Genomic DNA, 22666 nt, shown 5'->3' with positions numbered 1-22666 from the left:
GCAGAACAGCTCACTCAGGAGCTGTCTGTTACTGGCTTTCTGCCCACACCTATGAACCATCTCCAAGGGAGGTAGGTGTAGAGTGGGAGTTAATGCTGAAAGAGGAGAGAGTGTTAATCTGTGTTGAAACTTTCTATGGAGATTCCATGGGTTTGCCAGGGGATAATGGCATTTAGGGGTTGTCTTGGCTCCAACCCCTATCCTTAGGTCTGGTAGCCCCAGCTTCAAAACCTGTGGAGATTGATCATGGGTTCTGGGGAATGAGAAGGAGGAATAATTCTTGTTGGACTCTGCTCCCTCCCCTGACCTAACTGGTATATACGTGCTTTGTTCCTTTAGTGTCTCTTTCAGGGATGATTTGGCATGCATTTAATTTGCATTGTATAATGTTTGTTTAATATCCTTGTGTTGTAAGAGAAACTAAATGTCTTAATCTATAACCGTGGAAGAGCCTCAAACTACTGAATGCCTCACCTGAAACTAGGCGCAGTCTAAAAAAACATAGAGAAGATGTGAGGGAGTTTGGAAAAAGATTGGAAATTTAAAATTGCTCAAACTGCCTTTAGGTGTGTTTCCAGTTCTGTTAAGGTTTCATTTCTTTATCAAAATAGATATTGCATTATTTCCAAGCTCAGTGGAATACATTGGTATCTTGTATTGTTGATAGCTATTCTATTTTAGCTAGATATCTTAACTATGCTAAGGTACAGTACTTCGTGCTGGCAAGAATATGCCCCACACTTTTTCTTGACGTGTCATTTTGAAGTTCGAACAAAGCAGATGGTGTCTCTAACAATTAGTTTCACTAAATTTGCTTGACTTGTTTAAAAGCATGTAATTTTCCCCTTTATTAAAGCTACTTGTACTTTAACATCTTATTTGAAAGGCTTATTTTAGGCATGTTTGTTTTTATATGGTTTTCATGCACCTTTAATTTAAAAGGCGTGGAATGAAATTGTGTATACTTAGATGTTCATTGTCATTTTAGGTCTGTTGTCCGCAGTCTGAACTATTGACTGTGACTCACCACATTCTTAGACCTTAAAATCGGGAACTGGCTTAGGACCTTCAGGGCAGCTTGCAGGGCCGTTCAGGAAGTCATCTGGAAGGTTGTACGCCAGTCAGTGATTTCCTGGGTTTTTTTAAAGAATTATTTTCAGCCTCTAGCCATTATATGATGTTAAAAATATCAATAACATCAGTACATGCTAACAATAAGAATGGCATTGACCTTTAAACATCAGGAAAAATTGCCAGAATTTATTACAGGAAAGTTGTGAAGAAAAAGATGTAAATACTAATACATACTTATCAAGGAATCAAAATGCAAACTTGTTGCAATGGGAAATGTGTAAAGGGAACCCAAATAAGCTTACTTGGACATAATTGTTGAGAGGTGCTCCGTATTATATATAATGAGTGTAGTTTGGGACAATGCCTGGCAAATCCTCAGTCTTTCTAAGAAGAGGCCCTTCTATAGGAGGAAACAGTCTGACTTTTGGTCTTTCTGGCAAAGAGACAGCTCTAAACATGAAGCTGGTTTTGTGCTCTCTTCCCCCCACCCCCGGCTCTTTCTTCCTTCATGTATTTAGGACTTCATTTCATAGTGGATTTTTCTGTGTGCTGTAAAAGTATTAACAGCTTAAATATGTGGGAAGTGGGAGGACAGACTGCTTCTGAATCCTATTAAACAATATGATAAAAGAATCTAAATGCTGTATTAGTAAGCTCAATGTTTTTCTTCTGTGACAAGGAAAAAATAATCAAAATTCCAGAAAGAATCATAGCCAGATGTTTGTCATTGATCCTGCTTGACTATCCTAAATATGGCAAATAAGCAGCCGTAGAAATTTTTTGTCTGACCTCAGAAGAAAAAGTTAGTAATTCACTATGTGAAATTTGAAGATATTACAGGGTTTAAAAAGAAAGTGATTCAAGCTTTCCAATCTACATATTATATAATTCTACTATACTTTTTGAAACCTGTTATTTTGTGTTTGGTGGCTTGACTTTCATTTTTCCCCTCAGTGCCACTGTTCAGTCTAAGATTCCTGGGATCTAAACATATCCATAATAGTGGACCTTTGACGTAATATAATGTGGGAATGCTGTAGTTTTTGTAGTAGTTTAATTTCTTTTATATCAGTCCAGGTAGATAGCATAAAGTCTAATTCAGTCTCTTTTAAAATAGGAAACTTGCAAAGAAAAATAGCTGCTGTAAATTGTCACTAGTTACTCTTCTGATTGTATTAATCTGTACAACTTCCTAATATATATGGGGAATGAGATTAATACTATCTTATAAATGAGTTTTCTTCTGCATCATGCTGAAGACAGTCATTCTTTTATGTTAAGCTGGGGCTTGTGTGAAATCTCTGCATGTGGTAGCTGCCCTTCATTCAGGATAAATGTAAGAAATGCAGGTAAGCTCCTTTTGAAGTAAAATACTTAAAACAATAGGAGCTACTTCCCAAAATACAGGCTACATACCAGGCCTGTCAGGAACTCGTGTGAGGGCAGAGGGGTTACACTGTGGCTGAATACAAATGTCGAGGGCTGCATGTTGTTTTGGTGGAGCTGGCTGTGAGTGAGAGACAGCAGACACAGCCATAAACACTAGAGAACCAGACAGGGAAAACAGCAGAAAGCCAAGATCAGGCATAGAAGCACATAGGAGAAAGCTTTTGGGGTCAGGTGCTGGCTGGAAAGAGGCTTGGGATATTAAGCAAGGAGGCAATTTCATGGTGTTGGATTCTACTGTGTTCAAGGAAACAGGACATTGTGTGCATTCTTTGTATGTAAACAGTATTGCATCAAAGAAACCCCTGACTCCATCCTCAGTTTCTTCTTCTAATGGAAATAACCTACAGGACCTCAAACATTCCCTTACCTCTTGGGTTGAGGGATAACAACATAAAAACTAACATGTAAAGCTAAACAGCTATGTGCATGAAGTACATTATCTTATAAGTAACATCTGATTTTCTTATCTACGACTCTAGCTTTGGATATCTTGAAAAAACCTTTATCTTTGGGCATTTGACATCAGGGTGGATTGATTTTAAAATCAATTAAAATCATTGATTTAAATTATTTTATTATTTAAATCCAGTAGGAAATACTGATTTTAAATTTATTTTAATTGTTTTGCATTTTTACTTTTTATTTTCCTAAAGAAAACTTGATTCTCATTGGTTAGTAACCACTAAAACATGCTTAAGTAATTCATAGACTCATAGACTTTAAGGTCAGAAGGGACCATTATGATCGTCTGATCTGACCCCCTGCATGCTGCAGGCCACAAAACCGTCCCTACCCTTCCCTTGACTCTGCTGATGAAGTCCCCAAATCCTGTGTCTTGGTGACTTCAATTGGCAGAGAACCCTCCTGCTAGCGATCCCTGCCCCATGCTGCGGAGGAAGGCGAAAAACCTCCAGGGCCTCAGCCAATCTACCCTGGAGGAAAATTCCTTCCCGACCCCAAATATGGCGATCAGTAAGACCCCGAGCATGTAGGCAAGAGTCTCCAGCCTGACCCTTGTTAGCCATTATACTATTTACATAGCTTGCATTTATTCAGATTCTTAATTTTTATATTTTGTTAGAAAATGGTGAATGATGCATTTATTTTTTAGATTAATTTTTACTTATTTGTGTCAAGTTCTATTTGGATGGAAATTCAAACTCAGATGTGCACAAACAAGCATTTTAGGGGTTTTTTTTTTTATTAAATGTAATCTGAAATAAGAAAAGTATCAAAACATGTTTTGCATTTAAAACTAATGATTTATTTAAGCAAAGGAAGTATTATCTGTAATTAGTGAACTGAACTGATTGTTTTTGGTTAAAATCCCTCAAGATTTTAGCATGAGTAGATCTCACCCTCTCTCACCTAATTTTTATTCCTAGGTCTGAAGAGAGAAACAAAATTTCTGACTTTTTCAACTTCCAGTTGGCTTCTTAACTTTGTATGAACCAGTCTTTGAACTGAACTAATTGAATTCCTTCCCGACCCCAAATATGGCGAATTGAATAAACAGAAATTAAGAAAATTATTTTCTATGCATCCGCAGGACAGGCTACTGCTGTTAAAAGCTGGTTTGTTATTTCAGGAAACTCTGGTTACTTCACTGTTTACTTCTACTGCTTCGGTGGTTTGATTTTCTTTAAAATTTGGCAAGACATGTGTACTACTTTAATATTTGATTTAATTCAAATAATTTTAATAAATTATAAAATTTTTAGGCCTTAACACAAATCTTTACCTTTGCAATTGAAAATTTATCTTAAAAAATAAACCCTTATCTAATTTAAATAAAAAATACCAATTAAATCACAAAAATCTGATTTAAATAATAATCTGACTTTTAAAAATATATTTAAAAACATCATTGATTTTTATTCACCCTGCTGGAGAACTTATTTGAAAAATAGAGACTGATTTAAGATTGACCTTATTCTAACACTAACTTCAGATGCTAATGTTTAAATGCATTACACAGGCCCATATTCTAGCTTTGGGTATCTGCACATGATGCACAGAATATAACCCATGGTCTTTATTAATGTTCTAGATTTAGAGCAGAAAGTGAAACTTGTGGATGGGGACCCAGATATTAGCTTTGAGGCCTAGACAATAGTAATTGAAATAACTTATGTTGTTTAGTAAACTTTCTTTAATTATTCATCATATTTTTGTGAACGTACAGTTGTAAAAGTAGTTGTCTTCACTTACAAATACTGTTAGTAAGAACCATATAGCACCTGTTAATTATCTGTGTTATGTAAATGCCTGAGTGAGTGTAGTCGCGCCTTAGTAGACAAAACAGATAGGATGGGAAAGGAAACAGGCACAGAGAGGTGAGATGACTTGCCTGAAGTCATATAGCCTTGCAGTGGCAGAGCCAGGAATGGAACCAGCTCTCCTGTGACTGTCCAGTGCCCTACCCACTACACCGTGATGCCTCCCTAAACCCTTTGGGGTTTTCAAAGTAGTTTTTTCAGAAAAGGCTGCTCTCTTGGTAGGGGGTAGGAGGGGAATGAAAATGCATTGTTAAAAATAAATCCAAGTTCACCAATCCATGGTATTTGTTTGTTCCATTGTAGTCAGTTGCATGCTTGAATGCATCCTAGATGATGATTCAAATGCTGGACTGTTGAAATATGTGACATTTCAAATAGCTGAAACTGTCATGCCTGTAAGGTAACACCTCCATGAGTCTAAGGGTATGTCTACACTGCAATTAAAAACCCATGGCTGGTATGTGCCTGCTGATTCGGGCTCTCAGGGCTCAAGCTGCAGTGCTGTTTCATTGCAGTGTAGACTTTTGGGCTTGGGCTGGAGCCCAGGCTCTAGGACCCTGCGAGGTGTCTTCCTCACTGTTACCTTTAGTATTGGTATTTTTTGGCACAGCAACAGTTACGTTCTTCACTATTGTGGTTGTATGTATTTGTGGATTTTGGAATCTCAGAGGAGCTATTTTTATGTTTTTTCAATAGCTGATACTGGTACAGTGATTTTGGGAGTTGCTCATTATAGTGCTACTGTGCTGAAAGTCACAAAATTGGAGGTTGAGGAAAAGGTGCTTAGCCTGAAGGAGACACAGATACACCCACATGTGACATCTTGAGAACATTTTTATTTAATAAATTTTAGGACCAGAAGAGACCATTGTGATCAACTAGACTAGAATCTCTGAGAAACTTGATATAATATTACAGTGGCAGTAATGAAGGTAGTGAGCTTTACAATCAAAAGGTTATTTCTCTAAATGAGTTCCTGCTCCACCTTCAGGAAGCTCTGTGGATCTGTTGAGTATTGACCTTCTTTAGGTCATAGAGGAGAGACTGTTGACTGGTTGCACCTTATTCAGTATGACTTCTGCATTTTCACAAGTACAGATTAGTACACTTGCTGCATGGTACCCAGATACTGCAGTGCTAGAGTCCTTTTGAAACTCAGCGTATAGGGTCAAATAATGGTCTCTTTTACTTAGATGTACCGGTAGCCAAAAGTACAGTACAGTTTCATCCCAGTTTCTCTTTTGCATAACAAACCCATCTCTTATAACCTCCCCATGTCAACAAATGAATATCTGAAATTAGCAAAAGGTCCAAAATGCCTAGCCACTCTGGAAAAACATATTTGCTGTACAGAGTTGATACCTCCAGAAGTGAAGTGGTTTAACACTAATAAGCCTTTAAGTGGTCACAAGTAGATTTAATGCTAAAACCTCACTAAGACGAATGAGAGACTGAATTTGTAGCCAGACTGAAACAAATTACACAAGACAGCAGATTTGAGGAGTTAAGCTTTTTTGTAAAGAAAAGACTTAGACCAGTTCTACACTTAAGAATTAAAAGGCTGTGTTGCTCAGGGCTGTGAAAAATTTTGCTTCCTGAGCCACTATAGTTAGGTTGACCCAATCCCTGTTGTAGACACAGAAGAATTCTTCTGCTGATTTACCAAACAAGCCTTGGAAAGGGGGATTAACTGTGTTGTTGGATTAACCCCTTTATTGACCTAAGAAACATCTACAGTACCATAGCTGCTGTACGTACTCCTAAAACCTCTCTAATTTTTTTAATAAAACATTCTGAAAAATACAGCACAGTTTATGGGTCTAATTCACAAATATCTGTTGAGTGCCATTACATAACTCTTCTAGATTTGAGGAAACTGGAGTTAAAAAAGCACAGAGCATATTATTAAGTTGCAGAGACCTACCACTGAAGTATTTAAAGACAAATTGTGTTAAAGCTAAAATAGTATAAATACAACACAAATCTGTAAAGACATTTTGAAACCATTATTAGAATGATTTTGTATTTTAAATATTCGCTAGTTTATTGCATTTCAGGAGTATAACTTTAATATTAAATGAGAATTTTAGAGTTACTACAACTTTGAGTGAAGTAATGTAGATGTGTTTTTTTTGTTTGTTTGTTACTAAAGGGAATGTTTGTATTTAATCCATTTTAAATTGTGTAAGGAAACAAATAGAAGTTTTGGTTGGTGACTATTCATTTGAAAAATGTTATATCATACTTTGAGATCTATGGATGGAAGGCACTCTAGAAATGCAGAGTATCTTCCATCCCTGTGAGATAGATGGTATTAGTCCTGTTTCGCAGTTGAAGAAACTGAGGCCTATGGGAAAAATGTGTCCCTGAAGTCACAGGTCGGAAAATGAAAATAGAATCCTGGCTTCTAATTCTGCTTTAATAACTAGACTATGCTCCCTCTCCATTTTGCCAGAGTTGAATGTGGTTATGGGAGTGTCCTGGCATACAACTATGCATACGTATTTTATTTTAGCAGGCATATAATTTTATACTCCATGTAATGCATGCTAATTTAAATTTGCCACAGTGGCAATTCACTTATAAATGTTGTTAAAAAGGAATGCTTGGGAAAGATGACTGATGGAAAAACTGATTCTCTTTGCTTTTTTATTTAAGTTAAAACTATTTAAAGAAAAATTAAACTTGAATGTAGTGCTGAGGTACCAGACCACAGCAGTAGAAGCTAAAGAACTCTTTATTTTAGCCATAGAATAGATACAGTAGCCCTGGCAATGCAGGTTTCCCCACACTTTTTCATTGCTGAACTTCAAGGTTTTTTCCCCTTTTTTTGGAAGGCTCTCCTTCAGGAATGTGAGTCACTTAGTTCTTTTGGCCATTTAATATTCAATCCTTGGACTATTGGCTGACACTTTTAAGATACTATTTGTTATGTATTTGAGGACATCGGTACTTCAGGAAATGGACTTATATTACCAACTCACTTCACATAGAGCCACTTAACAGTCATCTAATGGTAATGATTTTCAGTCACTGCTTACCTGGAACAAACTCACACTAATGACCAAGAAGCTGGAAGGTTCTTCAGCTTTTAACACTACCATTTTAACAGTAACTTCTTGCACTGTGACCCCCTTCTGACAACAAAAATTACTACACGACCCCAGGTGATAATGGGGGAAACAAAGCCCAAGCCCCGCCATGCAAGGACTGGGGGGGGGGGGGGAGAGGCTTGGGGGGCGGAAATGGGAACACCCAAGCCCCACCACCCAGGGTGGGGGGGAGGCCAAAGCCCAAGGGCTTCAGCCACAGGTGGGAGGCCTGTAACCTGAGCCTTGTGTGACAGGTTTGGTCACAGAGACCCCCTTGGTACTGTCACCTGATGTGCTGAATTTACCTCTGAGTCAGTTTTCCCTGCCAGCTTGGTATTCCAGAACCCTACCTTGTTGAGCCAGATACGCTAGCCTGCTGCAACACAGACCTAGGTCTGGTCCTCACCCCCAAAGTTGCAGACTTTAACCAAAAACTGCTCATCAGGTCTCCTATCTCCAACACCCAGCTCCCAGTGGGATCCAAACCCCAAATAAATCGGTTTTACTCTGTATAAAGCTTATACAAGGTAAACTCATAAATTGTCTGTCCTCTATAACACTGATAGAGAGAGATGCACAGCTGTTTGCTCCCCCAGGTATTAATCACTTACTCTGGGTTCATTAATAAACAAAAGTGATTTTATTAAGTATAAAAAGTAGGATTTAAGTGGTTTAAAGTAATAACAGACAGAACAAAGTAAGTCACCAAGAAAAATAAAGCAAAAACACGCAAGTCTAAGCCTAATACATTAAGAAACTGATGACAGGTAAAATCTCCCCCTCAGAGGTGTTCCAATAAGCTTCTTTCACAGATTAGACTCCTTCCTAGTCTGGGCCCAATCCTTTCCCCTGGTACAGTCCTTGTTAGTTCCAGCAGACATCTTAGCTGGAAAGCAGGGGTGTTCTCATGACTGGCAGCCCCCTTTATTCTGTTCCACCCCGTTTTATAGCTTTGGCACAAGGCGGGAATCTTTTGTGTCTCTGGGTCCCCACCCCTCTTTCTAAATGGAAAAGCACCAGGTTTAAGATAGATTCCAATATCAGGTGACATGTCCTGTGAGACTCCAGCCTCCATTCTTCCTGGGCTGTCCTACATGTACACAGGAAGGTTTGTAAGTAAACAGAGCCATTTACAACAAATTGCCCTAGTCAATGGGAGCCATCAAGATTCTAAACCACCATTAATGGCCCACACTTTGCAAATTACAATAGGATCTCAGAGTTATACTTCATATTTCTAGCTTCAGATACAAGAATGATACATACATACAAATAGGAGGAATATATTGAGTACGTTATAACCTTTGTTATGATACCTTACAAGAGACCTTTTGCATAAAGCATATTCAAATTGCATCATATTCACACGCATAAGCATATTTCCATAAAACACTTGGAGTGCAACATCCAATCAGTGCTGAAGCCCTCGGGCTTTGGCCCTAAGCGGTGGGGCTCGGGCTTCAGCTTCAGCCCTGGGTCCCAGCAAGTCTAACGCCAGCCATGTCAACCCCATTAAAATGAGGTCGTGACCCACTTTGAGAACTGCTGCTCTAATTCTTAGCGTAATGCTAAAATAAATCAGTGTTATCAATACAAGTAAAAAGTATAGGTACTTACACTGGATGAGACAACGGCCAAAAAAAAGGAAATTACCCAGAAGTGAGGCTTTGACTGATCTTGAACACATTGGTATTCTGGAATATGTGTTGCATCTCAGTATTACAGATTCTCCTGTGGCTTCCCCACTGCAAGAAACTGTCTTTGGAAGAGCAGAAGGGCACAGTCTGCACCACTGCCAAGTAGAACGGATGTCAAGGAACGCCTTAGGGTATGTCTACATTGCAATAAAACAGTCATGGGTGGCCCATGTCCCCTGACTTGGGCTTGCAAGGCTTGGACTGCAGGCCTGTAAAATTGCAGTGTAGATGTTTGGGCTCGGGCTGAAGCCTGGGCTTTCAGACCCACCTCCTCCAAGGAATCACGGTAATAATTTTTTTTTCCCCATTTAAATCAGTTTTACATTTTTTTTCCCTTTTATTTCACATTTTTCAATTTTAAATTGCTAAAGTAGATGTTTGGGTTCTTAATTCTTAGTGTAATTTCAAATTTTACATTTTTTTTTAATTCTGAATTTTAGAGTTTTGTAAAATTCAAAGAAGATACTCTACCCAGGAGCAGCATATGTACAATGGGATTTATAATTTATTTCATTGTAAATTTTAATGTAAAATTGCAGTAGCACAAAATTTCAAATTAATTAACCTGACAAATTAATGAATTAAAAAAATCAAGTGACTTTTAAATCAGTGATTTGGTTAATTATTTTGATTTTTCCTGAGGGTGTAGTTATGGGATGGTAGTTATGGGATGGTCTAAGTGTATTGGGAGCTCTGTATAGTTAGCTGACATTGTCAATGGGGGATGATGTGTGTGCACAGAGGAATAAATGTTCAGCCCTTTTTTCTTATATGAAAGAGAGAAACTGAAAAATGTAATACCCGTTGAACCCAATCAAGATTCAGGGCTCCATTGTGCTAGGTGCCATTGAAATAAATAACTAAAAAGGGGAGCGCTCAAGCCCTAGTTTTATAATGGGACTCAACATGTAGACACAACAGACAAAGGTAAGGAAGCTTGAGGGAGAAGGTTACAATAAGACAGCAAGTTCTGAATAATAAACAGAAGTCTTGGCTTGCTGTTTGCATAGCCATTGTTGATTGGTAATTTGAATGTCACTGCATTGGTAAATTTTAAGGAGGGATTTGGAGAAGGATAAAGAGGTGGCTTTGATTTGTAGACTTTTTTTTTCCATTGTAAGAGGGAGACAGTGGAGAAAGTGTGAAGATGTCTTTCAACTAGGGCTGTCAATTAATTGTAGTTAAGTCACGTGATTAACTCAAAATTTTTTAATTGCAATTAATCGCAGTTTTAATCACACTGGTAATAATAGACTATCCATTGAAATTCATTAAATATTTTTGGATCTTTCTACATTTTCAGATATATTGATTTCAATTACAACACAGAATACAAAGTGTACAGTGCTCACTTTATATTATTTTTATTACAAATATTTACTCTAGTATTTTTTAGTTCACCTCATTCAAGTACTGTAGTGCAATCTCTTTATCATGAAAGTGCAACTTACAAATGTAGAATTCTTTGTTACATTGTTTTATTTTTGAGTGAAGTAATACAAAACTTTAGAGCCTACAAGTCCACTTAGTCCTATTTCTTGTTCAGCCAATCGCTAAGACAAACAAGTTTGTTTACATTTATGGGAGATAATGCTGCCCACTTCTTATTTACAGTGTCACCTGAAAGTGAGAATAGGCGTTCACGTGGCACTTTTGTAGCCAGCGTTGCAAGGTATTTCCGTGCCAGTTATGCTAATGATTCGTATGTCCTCGGCGACCATTCCAGAGAACATGCTAACATGCGAATCTTTAGCGTATCTGGCATGTAAATATCTTGCGACGCTGGCTACAACAATGCCATGCGAATGCTTAGTTTCACTTTCAGGTGACATTGTAAACAAGAAATGGGCAGCATTGTCTCCCACAAATGTAAACAAACTTGTTTGAGTGATTGGCTGAACAAGAAGTAGGACTGAGTGGACTTGTAGGCTCTAAAGTTGTACATTGTTTTATTTTTGAGTGCAGTTATTTTTTTGTACATAATTCCACATTTGTAAGTTCAACTTTCATGATAAAGAGATTGCACTACAGTTCTTGTATTAGGTGAATTGAAATACTATTTCTTTTCTTTTTTACAGTGCAAATATTTGTAATAAAACATAAATATAAAGTGAGGACTGTACACTTTGTATTGTGTTGTAATTGAGATCAATATATTTGAAAATGTAGAAAACATCCCAAAATATTTAAATATAGTGTTCTGTTATTGTTTAACAGCACGATTAATTGTGATTAATTTTTTAAAATCGCTTGTCAGTCCTACATTCAACACACCAAAACATTAAGAGTAAGAGTGCCCAAAAGTTCCATGCTAGAATAATTGCAGTAAGTGGCAAAACCTGCAGATGATACCCATGCACAGTTGTTTAGATTAGCTGAGACTAAATAACTTTGTACGATCCCTCAGAATCCTAACTGAGAGCTTGTCTTCACTGCTATATTAGCTTTAGGTATAACTTGCCCCTAACAAGACTCCTGCTCACACACCGATCTCTAACTCATGTTAAGTAGTGCTTTTAAACTCGAGCTGGCTGACCTTTTGGGAGATATAGATTGAAGCTCCAGTGCTGCTGATACTTGAGCTCCTAGTGTTCTGGAGATTCAGCAACAGATTACAGCAGGGGTAGGCAACCTATGGCATGCGTGCCAAACGCGGCACGTGAGTTGATTTTCAGTGGAACTCACACTGCCCGGGTCCTGGCAGTAGCGTAGCGAGGGGGCGTGCAGGGGCAGCAGCCGCTTCCCCTCAGCACATTTTCCAAAAGCGGCGCCTTAGTTAGGCGGTTACCATGGCGCCAGCGGGCAGGGCCCACGCTCTGCTCTGAAGCTTGGCCTGCTGGGCCGGCAGAGAGAGGGCAGTGGCAACAGCCAAGGTTAGTGGGCATGCTCAGTTCGGGTGAGCATGCTCAGTACACCGAAAGTAGGGAATTGGGAGCAGGAGCTGTTTGTGTCGTTACACCGGCGCTGGGCTCCTGCAGGCAAGGGGGGGCGGCACGGCCAGAGGAGCCATGGGGGGGGGGCCTGCGGGGACGGCACGGCATGGCCGGAAGAGCCGGGGGGGGGCAGTGCGGCTGGAGGATCGAGGGGGGGCGCAGCATGGTAGCCTGCAGCGTGGCCGGAGGAGCCATGGCGGGGGTGTGTGCGGCCGGAGGAGCGAGGGGGGGCGCAGCATGGCAGGTATGACTTTTTTTTTATGATATGAGCCTATGACAGGAATCTGATCTGTGGAGGGGAAAGGTGCTGTTTTCAGTTGGACAGTTTTCTTACCATATTGCACTTTACAATTATTTGGTGTCTTTTTCAATCATTGAGAGCATGATTCTAAAAAGGTTAGTTCTTAAAAAGCTAACCCTTACATATTCTTAGACTTAACTGATTAATGTGTGCTTTGCTAGGTTTGTAAGAACTCGATACAATTTAGGACAATTTGAAAATAACTTATTGAGCATGCACAGTACAATATTTTCCTCACTAGATAAACTTTGTCTGACTTTTTGTGAGTTTAGGAGAAAAGTGTTCTCAGGAAAACGTGGGCTCCCCACAGTGCAGCACCAAATTAATATTACTTTGTTTTCTATCTTCTCCTTTTGTGGTGGTGTCCATAACAACTTTGTTTGCTATAGCCTTCCTGCTTTAACAGACAATGGAGAACTATAAGCTCTCACACACATGCAAAGCATCCTCAAACTGAGAGAAGAGATGGAAAAACAGAATGTGCCTTAATGTTCTGAATGGAGAATGTTCTAAAATTGTAAATGTTTTAAGTGCTAACATACTACATATCAGTGGCACTCATATAAATACCTTAAATAAAATAGAATTTAAATATTAAAGTTAGTTGTAAAACAAACCCAAGTAAATAACAGATGCACTAATGAATTCTGGAATATATATTTTTTTGAACAGGGGTATTGGCGTTGAGGTTTGGAGGAGAGCGTTGGCCTGTACAGTAGTGGAAGCTTGAGTTTAGATGTCTAGGATACTCCCAAGGAAAAACCGCTTTAGTTAGTTATTATTTTGGGATAAAGTTCTGTCAAAACTTCAGCTGGAGCAGCTTCTTACAAGTGAAATTGCTTCAGAGAAAAGTAATTTTTCCATTTGAAAATGTGGTTGACACTCATTTTGGCATAATTTCATTGTACACAATGTGGATCTTAACATCACCAAAACTATGTCCTATTCATTTCTATTAACAAGTAATTGTAACTGAAACATATAATATTTGCTTTTAAACATTTTTATTCTGTTTTTTGTTGTGAAATGCTTACTATGAGAGACTTTTTCTCATTGTCTAATGGAAAACACAAAAATACTCTCAAATACTTATTTAATTGTTGTCAAACTGCATATGAAAATATGTAATTAAAAAGTAGCATCTTGAAGTGAGGTTGTGACAACCCTAAATAAGGTCCACAATGTGTCATCAGAATTAGAGATAAATTTGACTGAAAGGGCATACAAAACAGGTTGTGGAATTTGTTTGCATTCAGAACTCAGATGAGTCATATGAGGGTCTATGTAGGCATTGTATTGAAGATGTCTGATATGTCCAAGCATAGAAATCCATCTGTGGAATGAAGGGGCCTCTCTATCGGTCCATTTTGTCAATATACCTTTTTTTTTCTAAGCTAAGGATATAAGTTGCACTCCTTACTTTGGGAGATGGTGTAGCGAACAAAGTATACACAACATGGGCGATGATAATATATTAATCCAATTATCTGGTTTGCAAGTCATTTGAAACAAAATATCTACATCCCAATAATTCTAGTAACAGTGGTGAAAAAGGACCCCACGTGGTTTTTACATTTGTGACATAAATGAGTTTCAAATACCCAGTTGGAAATGTTGAGCTAACGTATGGTGTGTCACTCCTCTCTGTACTTAAGGCCGCTAAAATTCACTCTTCCTAAAACATTCTGGCCAGATGTCAGGTATCATCTCATTTGAAATGTCTTTCAGATAAGCCCAACAGATCTCAATCAAGGAAAGGGCAAACAAACAGAACTCTGAAAAGATTTGAAACGAGTGATTTGATTTGTCATGATTGCTTGATAACTCTAGTTAGTAGATTGTGGCTGAGAGTCCTAGGTTCTCCTTTAATTTACTTGCCAATAGAGGGTCAAATCCGGATGCCATTGAAGTCAAGGGAAATTTTGCCATTAACTTCAGTGGGAGCAGGATTATGCTCTAGGTATTTGAGTTATAGGTGAAAATAACTGAGCTCAGATTTTTCCATTAGTTATTGAACTCATTAATCCTTTGTCTTTTATGACATAAACCAAAAATGTTCAATTCTTCACAAGGTCAAAATTGTAGCAGCATTTTTTATCTGGTTTCATCAGGTGCAGTGGCTGCCAGTATATCTCTGGTATCTGTATTGTGACAAAGTTGCTCCTCTATCTTGGTGGGTCCTGTGCTTATTGGCGGATTTTCTTGCCTCAGAGATTCACCATGTGGGTTGGGGAACAGCCCAGAGACCTTCCCCTCTGGAAGAACCCACAGTCCAGTTCAATTGGGAGGTTTGGGGGGAACCTGGGCCCACCCTCTACTCTGGGTTCTAGCCCAGGGCCCTGTGGACTGCAGCTGTCTATAGTGCCTCCTGTAACAGCTACATGACAGCTACAACTCCTTGGGCTACTTCCCCATGGCCTCCTCCAAACACCTTCCTTATTCCCACCACAGGACCTTCCTCCTGGTGTCTGATAATGCTTGTGTGCCTCAGTCCTCCAGCAGCACACCCTCTCACTCTCAGCTCCTTACGCCTCTCTTTTTGGATGTTTTCTACATTTTCAAATATATTGTATTCTGTGTTGTAATTGAAATCAAAGTGTACAGTGCTCACTTTATATTTATTTTTGATTACAAGCACAGTAAAAAAACAAAAGAAATAGTATTTTTCAATTCACCTAATACAAGTACTGTAGTGCAATCTCTTTATCATGAAAGTTGAACTTAGAAATGTAAAATTATGTACAAAAAAAACTGCATTCAAAAATAAAACAATGTAAAATTTTAGACCCTGCAAGTCCACTCAGTCCTACTTCTTGTTCAGCCAGTCACTCAGACTAACAAGTTTGTTTACATTTGCAGGAGATAATGCTGCCCTCTTCTTGTTTACAATGTCACCTGAAAGTGAGAACAGGCGTTCTGATGGCACTGTTGTAACCGGCGTCGCAAGATATTTACGTGTCAGATGTGCTAAAGATTCATATGTCCCTTCACGCTTCAACCACCATTCTAGGGGACATGCGTTCATGCTGATGATGGGTTCTGCTTGATAACAATCCAAAGCAATGCAGACCGACGCATGTTCATTTTCATTATCTGAGTCAGATGCCACCAGCAGAAGGTTGATTTTCTTTTTTGGTGGTTCGAGTTCTGTAGTTTACGCATCGGAGTGTTGCTCTTTTAAGACTTCTGAAAGCATGCTCCACACTTTGTCCCTCTCAGATTTTGGAAGGCACTTCTTAAACCTTGGGTCAAGTGCTGTAGCTATCTTTAGAAATCTCACATTGGTACCTTCTTTGCATTTTGTCAAATCTGCAGGGACAGTGTTCTTAAAATGAACAATATGTGCTGAGTCATCATTCGAGACTGCTAGGACATGAAATATCTGGCAGAATGCGGTAAAACATGGCAGGAGACATAAAATTCTCCCCAAGGAGTTCAGTCACATTTAATTTAATGCATTTTTTTTTTTAACGAGCACCATTAGCATGGAAGCATGCCCTCTGCAATGATGGTCGAAGCATGAAGGGGCATACATATCTGGCATGTAAATACCTTGCAGTGCCGGCTACAAAAGTGCCATGCAAATGCCTGTTCTCACTTTCTAGTGACATTGTAAATAAGAAGAGAGCAGCTTTATCTCCTGTAAATGTAAACAAACTTGTTTGTCTTAGCGATTGGCTGAACAAGAAGTAGGACTGAGTGGACTAATCTACATTTTTAAATGTTGTATTTTCATGACAAAGAGATTGCACTACATACTTGTATGCGGTGAATTAAAAAATATTTTTTTTATCATTTTTACAGTGCAAACATTTATAATAAAAAATAATATATACTTTGATTTTAATGACAACACAGAATACAATATATATGAAAATGGAGAAAATCATCCAAAATATGCAATAAGTTTCAATTGGTATTCTATTGTTTAACAGTGCGATTAAAACTGCGATTAATCACGATTAATTTTTTTGAGTTAATCGTGTGAGTTAACTGCGATTAATCAACAGCCCTAATAATTTGTTAAGGCTACGGAGGTTAATCTCTTGGAGGGAGGTTTAAATGTTTTGTGTTTGTACTTTGTTTAGGTTAGAAACAGGTTGTTTTCTTTCAGACTCATCGGGGAAGAGAATACTTTTGAAAGTGAAAATATAGGTAGAATAATATTTAACTAATAATAGGGGTCTGACAAATACACAACCCAAAATAATTGTAATCTGGCTCCAAAAGAGGTGGGAGAAACGTAACACTACTTTTCTGTTGCTTATCCCTTAGACCAGTGGTTCCCAAACTTGTTCCGCTGCTTGTGCCGGGAAAGCCCCTGGCGGGCCGGGCCGGTTTGTGTACCTGCCGCGTCTGCAGGTTTGGCCGATCGCGGCTCCCAGTGGCCGCGGTTCACTGCTCTGGGCCAATGGGAGCTGCTGGAACTGAATATTCAGGTTCATACAAATTTTACTCTATGGTCCTGATTCTATTTCCTTTAGGAACATGAATTTTATTATTAAAAGTAAGTAATTGTGTCTACAGCTAAAGCACCATATCCTTTGATCTACCTGCCACTTTATTTTTCTTTTACAGAAATCTTTATGAACTTCTATAATAATTCTGTAATGCCAGTTGTAGTAGACTGTTGGCAGAGCATAGGGAATGTGACAATTTCACAAATGGACGTGTGCCATAATGAGGAATTCCTATTGAAATGTTTGTGACCTTTAAAGAATCTAGTATTCATTCATATACACAGTTTCCTACATTATAAAAATTCTAAGCACATTATAGAACATGTTTGCCTGGTGCAGCTTTTATGCGGGCATAACTGATATTAAATTGACAATACAAAATCTAATTTTGAAATTTATAAACTCAAAAGACTTAGGAGTCTTGTCAAACGGTGGAGTTGTATCTTGGCAGAAGAACTGGAAATGGATAAATGCAACAAACAACTTGAGAAACTAAATCAAATTCTCCCAGGCAAAATATTCCCACAGAACTTGAAACAAAGAATAATGAAATACTTTGTTAGATCCCAAGCTTTGTAACTCATTTTCATCAACACATTACTTAATACTACTCTTTGTAAATGCAACATTCTTTGATACATTTTATATTTAAAGGGGACACAGTCAACTTAAAGATCACATTGCTATCTGAATTTTTACTTAGTACTGTTGCTAGTAACTCCAGGACTACTGTAATTGAAATATTTTTCTCCATATTTTTCATTTTTAGCAATTTGATAGTACTTTATATAATTTTTTTTTGTTTCCCTGTATAGTCAGTTAAGTTGGTCACTTTCCCCCTGTGAGTGAATGTCTTTCACACAAGGTGCGGAGAGGGAGAGAAGTATTTGGGAAATAGGAAAAAAAGAAGATAATTTGTTTTTAAAAAACACAGGGGAACTCAGGAAGCAGGTTTAGTACCTGAACATTTTCCACTTTTTTGTTTTGAAATTGAGTAGATTTCAGTATGATAGTGCTTTCTACGCTTTGGAGAGGGATTCCTACAATAGGGCAAACTTCAAAATGAAAACATTCAAACAGCATGATTCTTTACCTATAATCTTCTGTATTCTGCCTTACTATGATTAGTAATTATATTTGAATTTAGCAGTTTTTAAATAGAAGTTAGCTTCCTGTTGCCTATTAAACTTATTGATCAAGACATTGAGAGAAGAGGTATAAGAAACCAGATAATTTAACAATTCTTCAAATTATTTACTTAGAAAAAATTGTTTATATGCAGAATACACTCAATAAATAAAATTGATTGATTGACATATTAAAATGGCAGTAAACATATGCTTTTAAAGATGTTTTCCATTCTGATAAGGATAAGAACATAAGGACAGCCATACTGGATCAGACCAAAGGTCCATCTAGCCCAGTATCCTGTATTCCGACAGTGGCCAATGCCAGGTGCCCCAGAGGGAATGAACAGAACAGATAATCATCAAGTGATCCATTTCCTGTTGCTCATTTGTAGCTTCTGGCAAACAGAAGCTAGGGACACCATCCCTGCCCCTGCTGGCTAATAGCCATTGATGGACCTATCCTCCATTAATTTATCTAGTTCTTTTTTGAACCCTGTTATAGTCTTGGCCTTCACAACATCCTCTGGCAAAGAGATCCACAGGTTGACTGTACATTGTGTGAAGAAATATTTCCTTTTGTTTGTTTTTAACCAAAATCATATGAACATCCAGAGATTTGACTCATTCAAGTATACACAATCTTTTTTGAGCAATACAAATTCCTTTAGGGTACTCAACTGGAAAATTTCACTACCAAGCCTAAATTAACATACTTTATCAAGGGCATATTGGACGTTCTCCTTCACAGTACCAGAATTAGCTGCTGAAATCTAGACTGAAGGAGAAACTGATCATTATCACCGAATCTTGAACATAAATATTAATAAGCAGGGAAAAACTAGAATTGTTTTTGCTAGAAAACACCTTTTTATGGGGGGTCGGGGTTGTGGTTTGAGTTTCCATTTCTCGTTGAGTTTGTATTGCAGTGTTTTACACAGTGATAGCACAGTGCCAAAATTTGAACAAAGTGCTTCCTCAAAAATGTTCCACCTCATTCATTCATACATACATTTCCCAGGGTAAAATACATTCCTGCCCCATCCAAAAATCCATTGGTTCCATACTCTTCCTCCTTATCTTGTTAAATAAAAATGTATGTATTCCATAGTTTCCTCACTCCCAAAATCATTCTCTAATTCTCCCCCCTCTCCCCAAGGTAAAAGTATTTCTTGCCCTGCCTTGCTTGTCCCTTGTCCTTCCATCTCATGTAGGTTCCTTTAGGTGGCTCCTCTACCTGGCTACCTTCCATCAGCATTGATGGTGACAGATGTTTTGTACTGTGGCCTCTGCTGGCAGCAGTGGTGGTAGGCAAGTCGTCCTAGTATCTGGTTTTGAGATGGTTAGTTGGATGTGGTCAGGTTCTCTCTGCTAGTGAGCTAGATACTCAACTGGAGAATAGATTCCATTTGGTTTTTGAGTATGTAAGCTCTCCTAGTTGGTGCTCATGATAGACCTAGCTCAGTGAGAGAGATGGGTTTTCAGTGGCTACAGAACTTCTGCCCCATACGGCTTCAGCTTAGTCTTGTCTCTTTCCTTATCTCCTTTCCTTTTGTGTTGCTGGAGCTGTAAGTTTCCTCATCCCTATACCCACCATGTGGAGCATCCCCCATGCAATCTAGATGCATTGACTGATGGGGGAATTCACGAAAGGCAGCTAGCTGCTAGTCATGCAATAGTGGGAGCAGAGAGAGAGCTGAAAATTTGAACAAGTAGGTCCAACTTTAGCATTTTGGGTAGGTTATGAAATTTTTTGCTGCTTCCTCCCACTTAACATAATCAGTTTGTATCCATGGTTGTTGTCTCTGTGTGCAAAATTGATATAAAGATTGTGGGGAGAGTTAGCGAGCTGATTCTTTGGGATGTCGCAAATTAATTTTACACACACAGCTAATGTGAGAGAGATGGAGATCTTTAGACTCCAGCAGCTTCCTGACACAGAAGTGGAGCCCAGGTGTGTATACGTTAAGACCTTAGCAACCATGTTGTGTTTTTTCCTGGATGTCCTTGCAAAAAAAAAAGCTAGAAATGAGAGCTGAGATTCTCCACCACAGAGCCCATATTCTAGCTCTGTCAGTGAGGGACTCGTGTGAGGGTCCTCCAGCTCATTAGTGGACCAGCAACCTGTGAATCTTTTCAGATATACATTAGAGGCCATATCTTTGGCCCACTAAGTCCCATTGTATTGCTCTGGAAGTACAAGGGGGACTTAAAGCTGCCTCAGTTTGCCAGCTGAGGATTTCCTTGTTGAGGGTGAATTCTCATTCAGCATAGCCAACTTTGTGCCATTGCAAGCAATTATAAATTAGAACAGCCTTAAGGTATTATAACTTATGACCAGGGGCTGAACTGGCCTCCAGCTGCTCTGGTTTAAAATGATCTCTCCTCTCCACTTCAGGTGCACTGAATTAGAGGTCTAGCACACCTCAGGATCTGGACCTGCATCTCCAAGTTATACAGCAAAATTTGTGCTAATTTATTGAAATGCCCACTAGTAATTTTCACTGAGTTATGTGTGTTTGTACAGAGCCTAATGCTGGTTGGGGCTTTTAAATGCTACAGTAATATTAGTGATCAATAATACAAAAGTGTTTTGAAACATTTTCCCCCCACTGCTTTTAAAAGTTAATACATCTTGTTTCCACTTTATAGTAAACTCATTTGAATTATACTTAATCTTGTTATACTTCTTATTTTTACTCTTCCAGTCCAAGTGCTGTGGCCAGACGTTGCTGACATTGGTTTATAAGCATTTGAATCTGGTTGAGTCCGACTACTTTGGAATTGAGTTCCAGAACATCCAGTCATATTGGGTATGTCATGGTTCCTCATTAATTCATTATAATAAAAAGGCTTGGATGAATGCTGCCACCTAACAGTCAAAAGAAGTTTGGAACTTCATGTAAGAGTATCCCAGTGAATGTATGACTATAAGCTGGTTCACCTATCAATCAGGTCAAAGTACTACTTCACAAAATATCGGGGGGTAGCCGTGTTAGTCTGTATCCACAAAAACAACAAGAAGTTGGGTGGCACCTTAAAGACTAACAGATCTATTTAGGCATAAGCTTTCATGTGTAAAAAAACCTCACGTCTTCAGATGCATGGAGTGAAAGTTACAGATGCAGGCATTATATAATGACAAGAGAAGGGAGTACCTCACAAGTGGAGAACCAGTGTTGACGGGGCCAATTCGATCAGGGTGGATGTAGTCCACTACCAATAATAGATGAGGAGGTGTCAATTCCAGGAGAGGCAAAGCTGCTTTTGTAATGAGCCAGCCGCTCCCAGTCCCTATTTAAGCCCAAATTAATGGTGTTAAATTTGCAAAGTTTTTTTTGAACACCAGGAATTGTAACGTACAAAAGCCAGTAGGTGAACACTTCAACCTCCCTGGACATTCTATAACCGATTTAAAAGTAACTATTCTTGAACAAAAAAACTTCAGCAACAGACTTCAAAGAGAAACAGCAGAACTAAAATTCAGCTTTGTCTCTCCTGATCGAATTGGCCCTGTCAACACTGGTTCTCCACTTGTGAGGTACTCCCTTCTCTTGTCATTATATAATGCCTGCATCTGTAACTTTCACTCCATGCATCTGAAGAAGTGAGGTTTTTTACCCACAAAAGCTTATGCCAAAATAGATCTGTTAGGGTACGTCCAGACTACCCGCCGTATCAGCAGGTAGCGATCGATTTATCGGGGATCGATATGTCGTGTCTCGTTAAGACGCGATATATCGATCCCCGAATGCGCTCCCCGTCAACTCCGGAACGCCACTGGAGTGAGCAACGGTAGCGGAGTCGACGGGGGAGCCATGGCCGTCGATCCCGTGCCGTGAGGACGGGAGGTAAGTCAGAATAAGATATGTTGACTTCAGCTACGGTATTCCCGTAGCTGAAGTTGCATATCTTACATCGACACCCCCTCCCGCCAGTGTAGACCAGGCCTTAGTCTTTAAGGTGCCACCGGACTCCTTGTTGTTTTCACAAAATATGTCACTTAAAAAGATACATAGAAGAGAATCTGATTCATCTTGCTCCCCCTCCATCCCAAAATAAAAATAAATTATCCATTTACTGATGCTTCTACTCAATAATGGTGTTTGATCACATTAATTAAATCTTGTGGGCTATCAGCCCAGATATTGCCAATTGCTGTTTTTCCCCTCTTCTTCCTTATTCTGCTTGTATTGTTTGAACTCAATCCTTTCCTTTCCCAAAATTTACATCAGAAGCATAAGAACTTTTTGA

General features: G+C 38.8%; 1 protein-coding gene across 15 annotated transcripts in view; it reads left to right on the top strand.

Moving 5' to 3' along the window:
* FARP2 (FERM, ARH/RhoGEF and pleckstrin domain protein 2) overlaps positions 1–22666 on the top strand; it is a 270101-nt gene that overhangs the window by 28089 nt on the left and 219346 nt on the right. For all 15 annotated transcript variants that reach the window (XR_010590399.1, XR_010590400.1, XR_010590401.1 and 12 more), the window contains exon 3: positions 21121–21225. Coding sequence is in view for 12 of the 15 variants with exons in the window: in XM_065557154.1 (XP_065413226.1) it covers positions 21121–21225 (105 nt within the window). In the remaining 3 variants the exon portion in view is untranslated. The remainder of the gene's footprint in view (positions 1–21120; positions 21226–22666) is intronic.

This window comes from Chrysemys picta, chromosome 9, assembly GCF_011386835.1.
Source record: "Chrysemys picta bellii isolate R12L10 chromosome 9, ASM1138683v2, whole genome shotgun sequence".
In the NCBI taxonomy this organism is placed as follows: Eukaryota; Metazoa; Chordata; order Testudines; family Emydidae; genus Chrysemys; species Chrysemys picta.
This window is presented reverse-complemented; position numbering and strand designations above follow the sequence as displayed.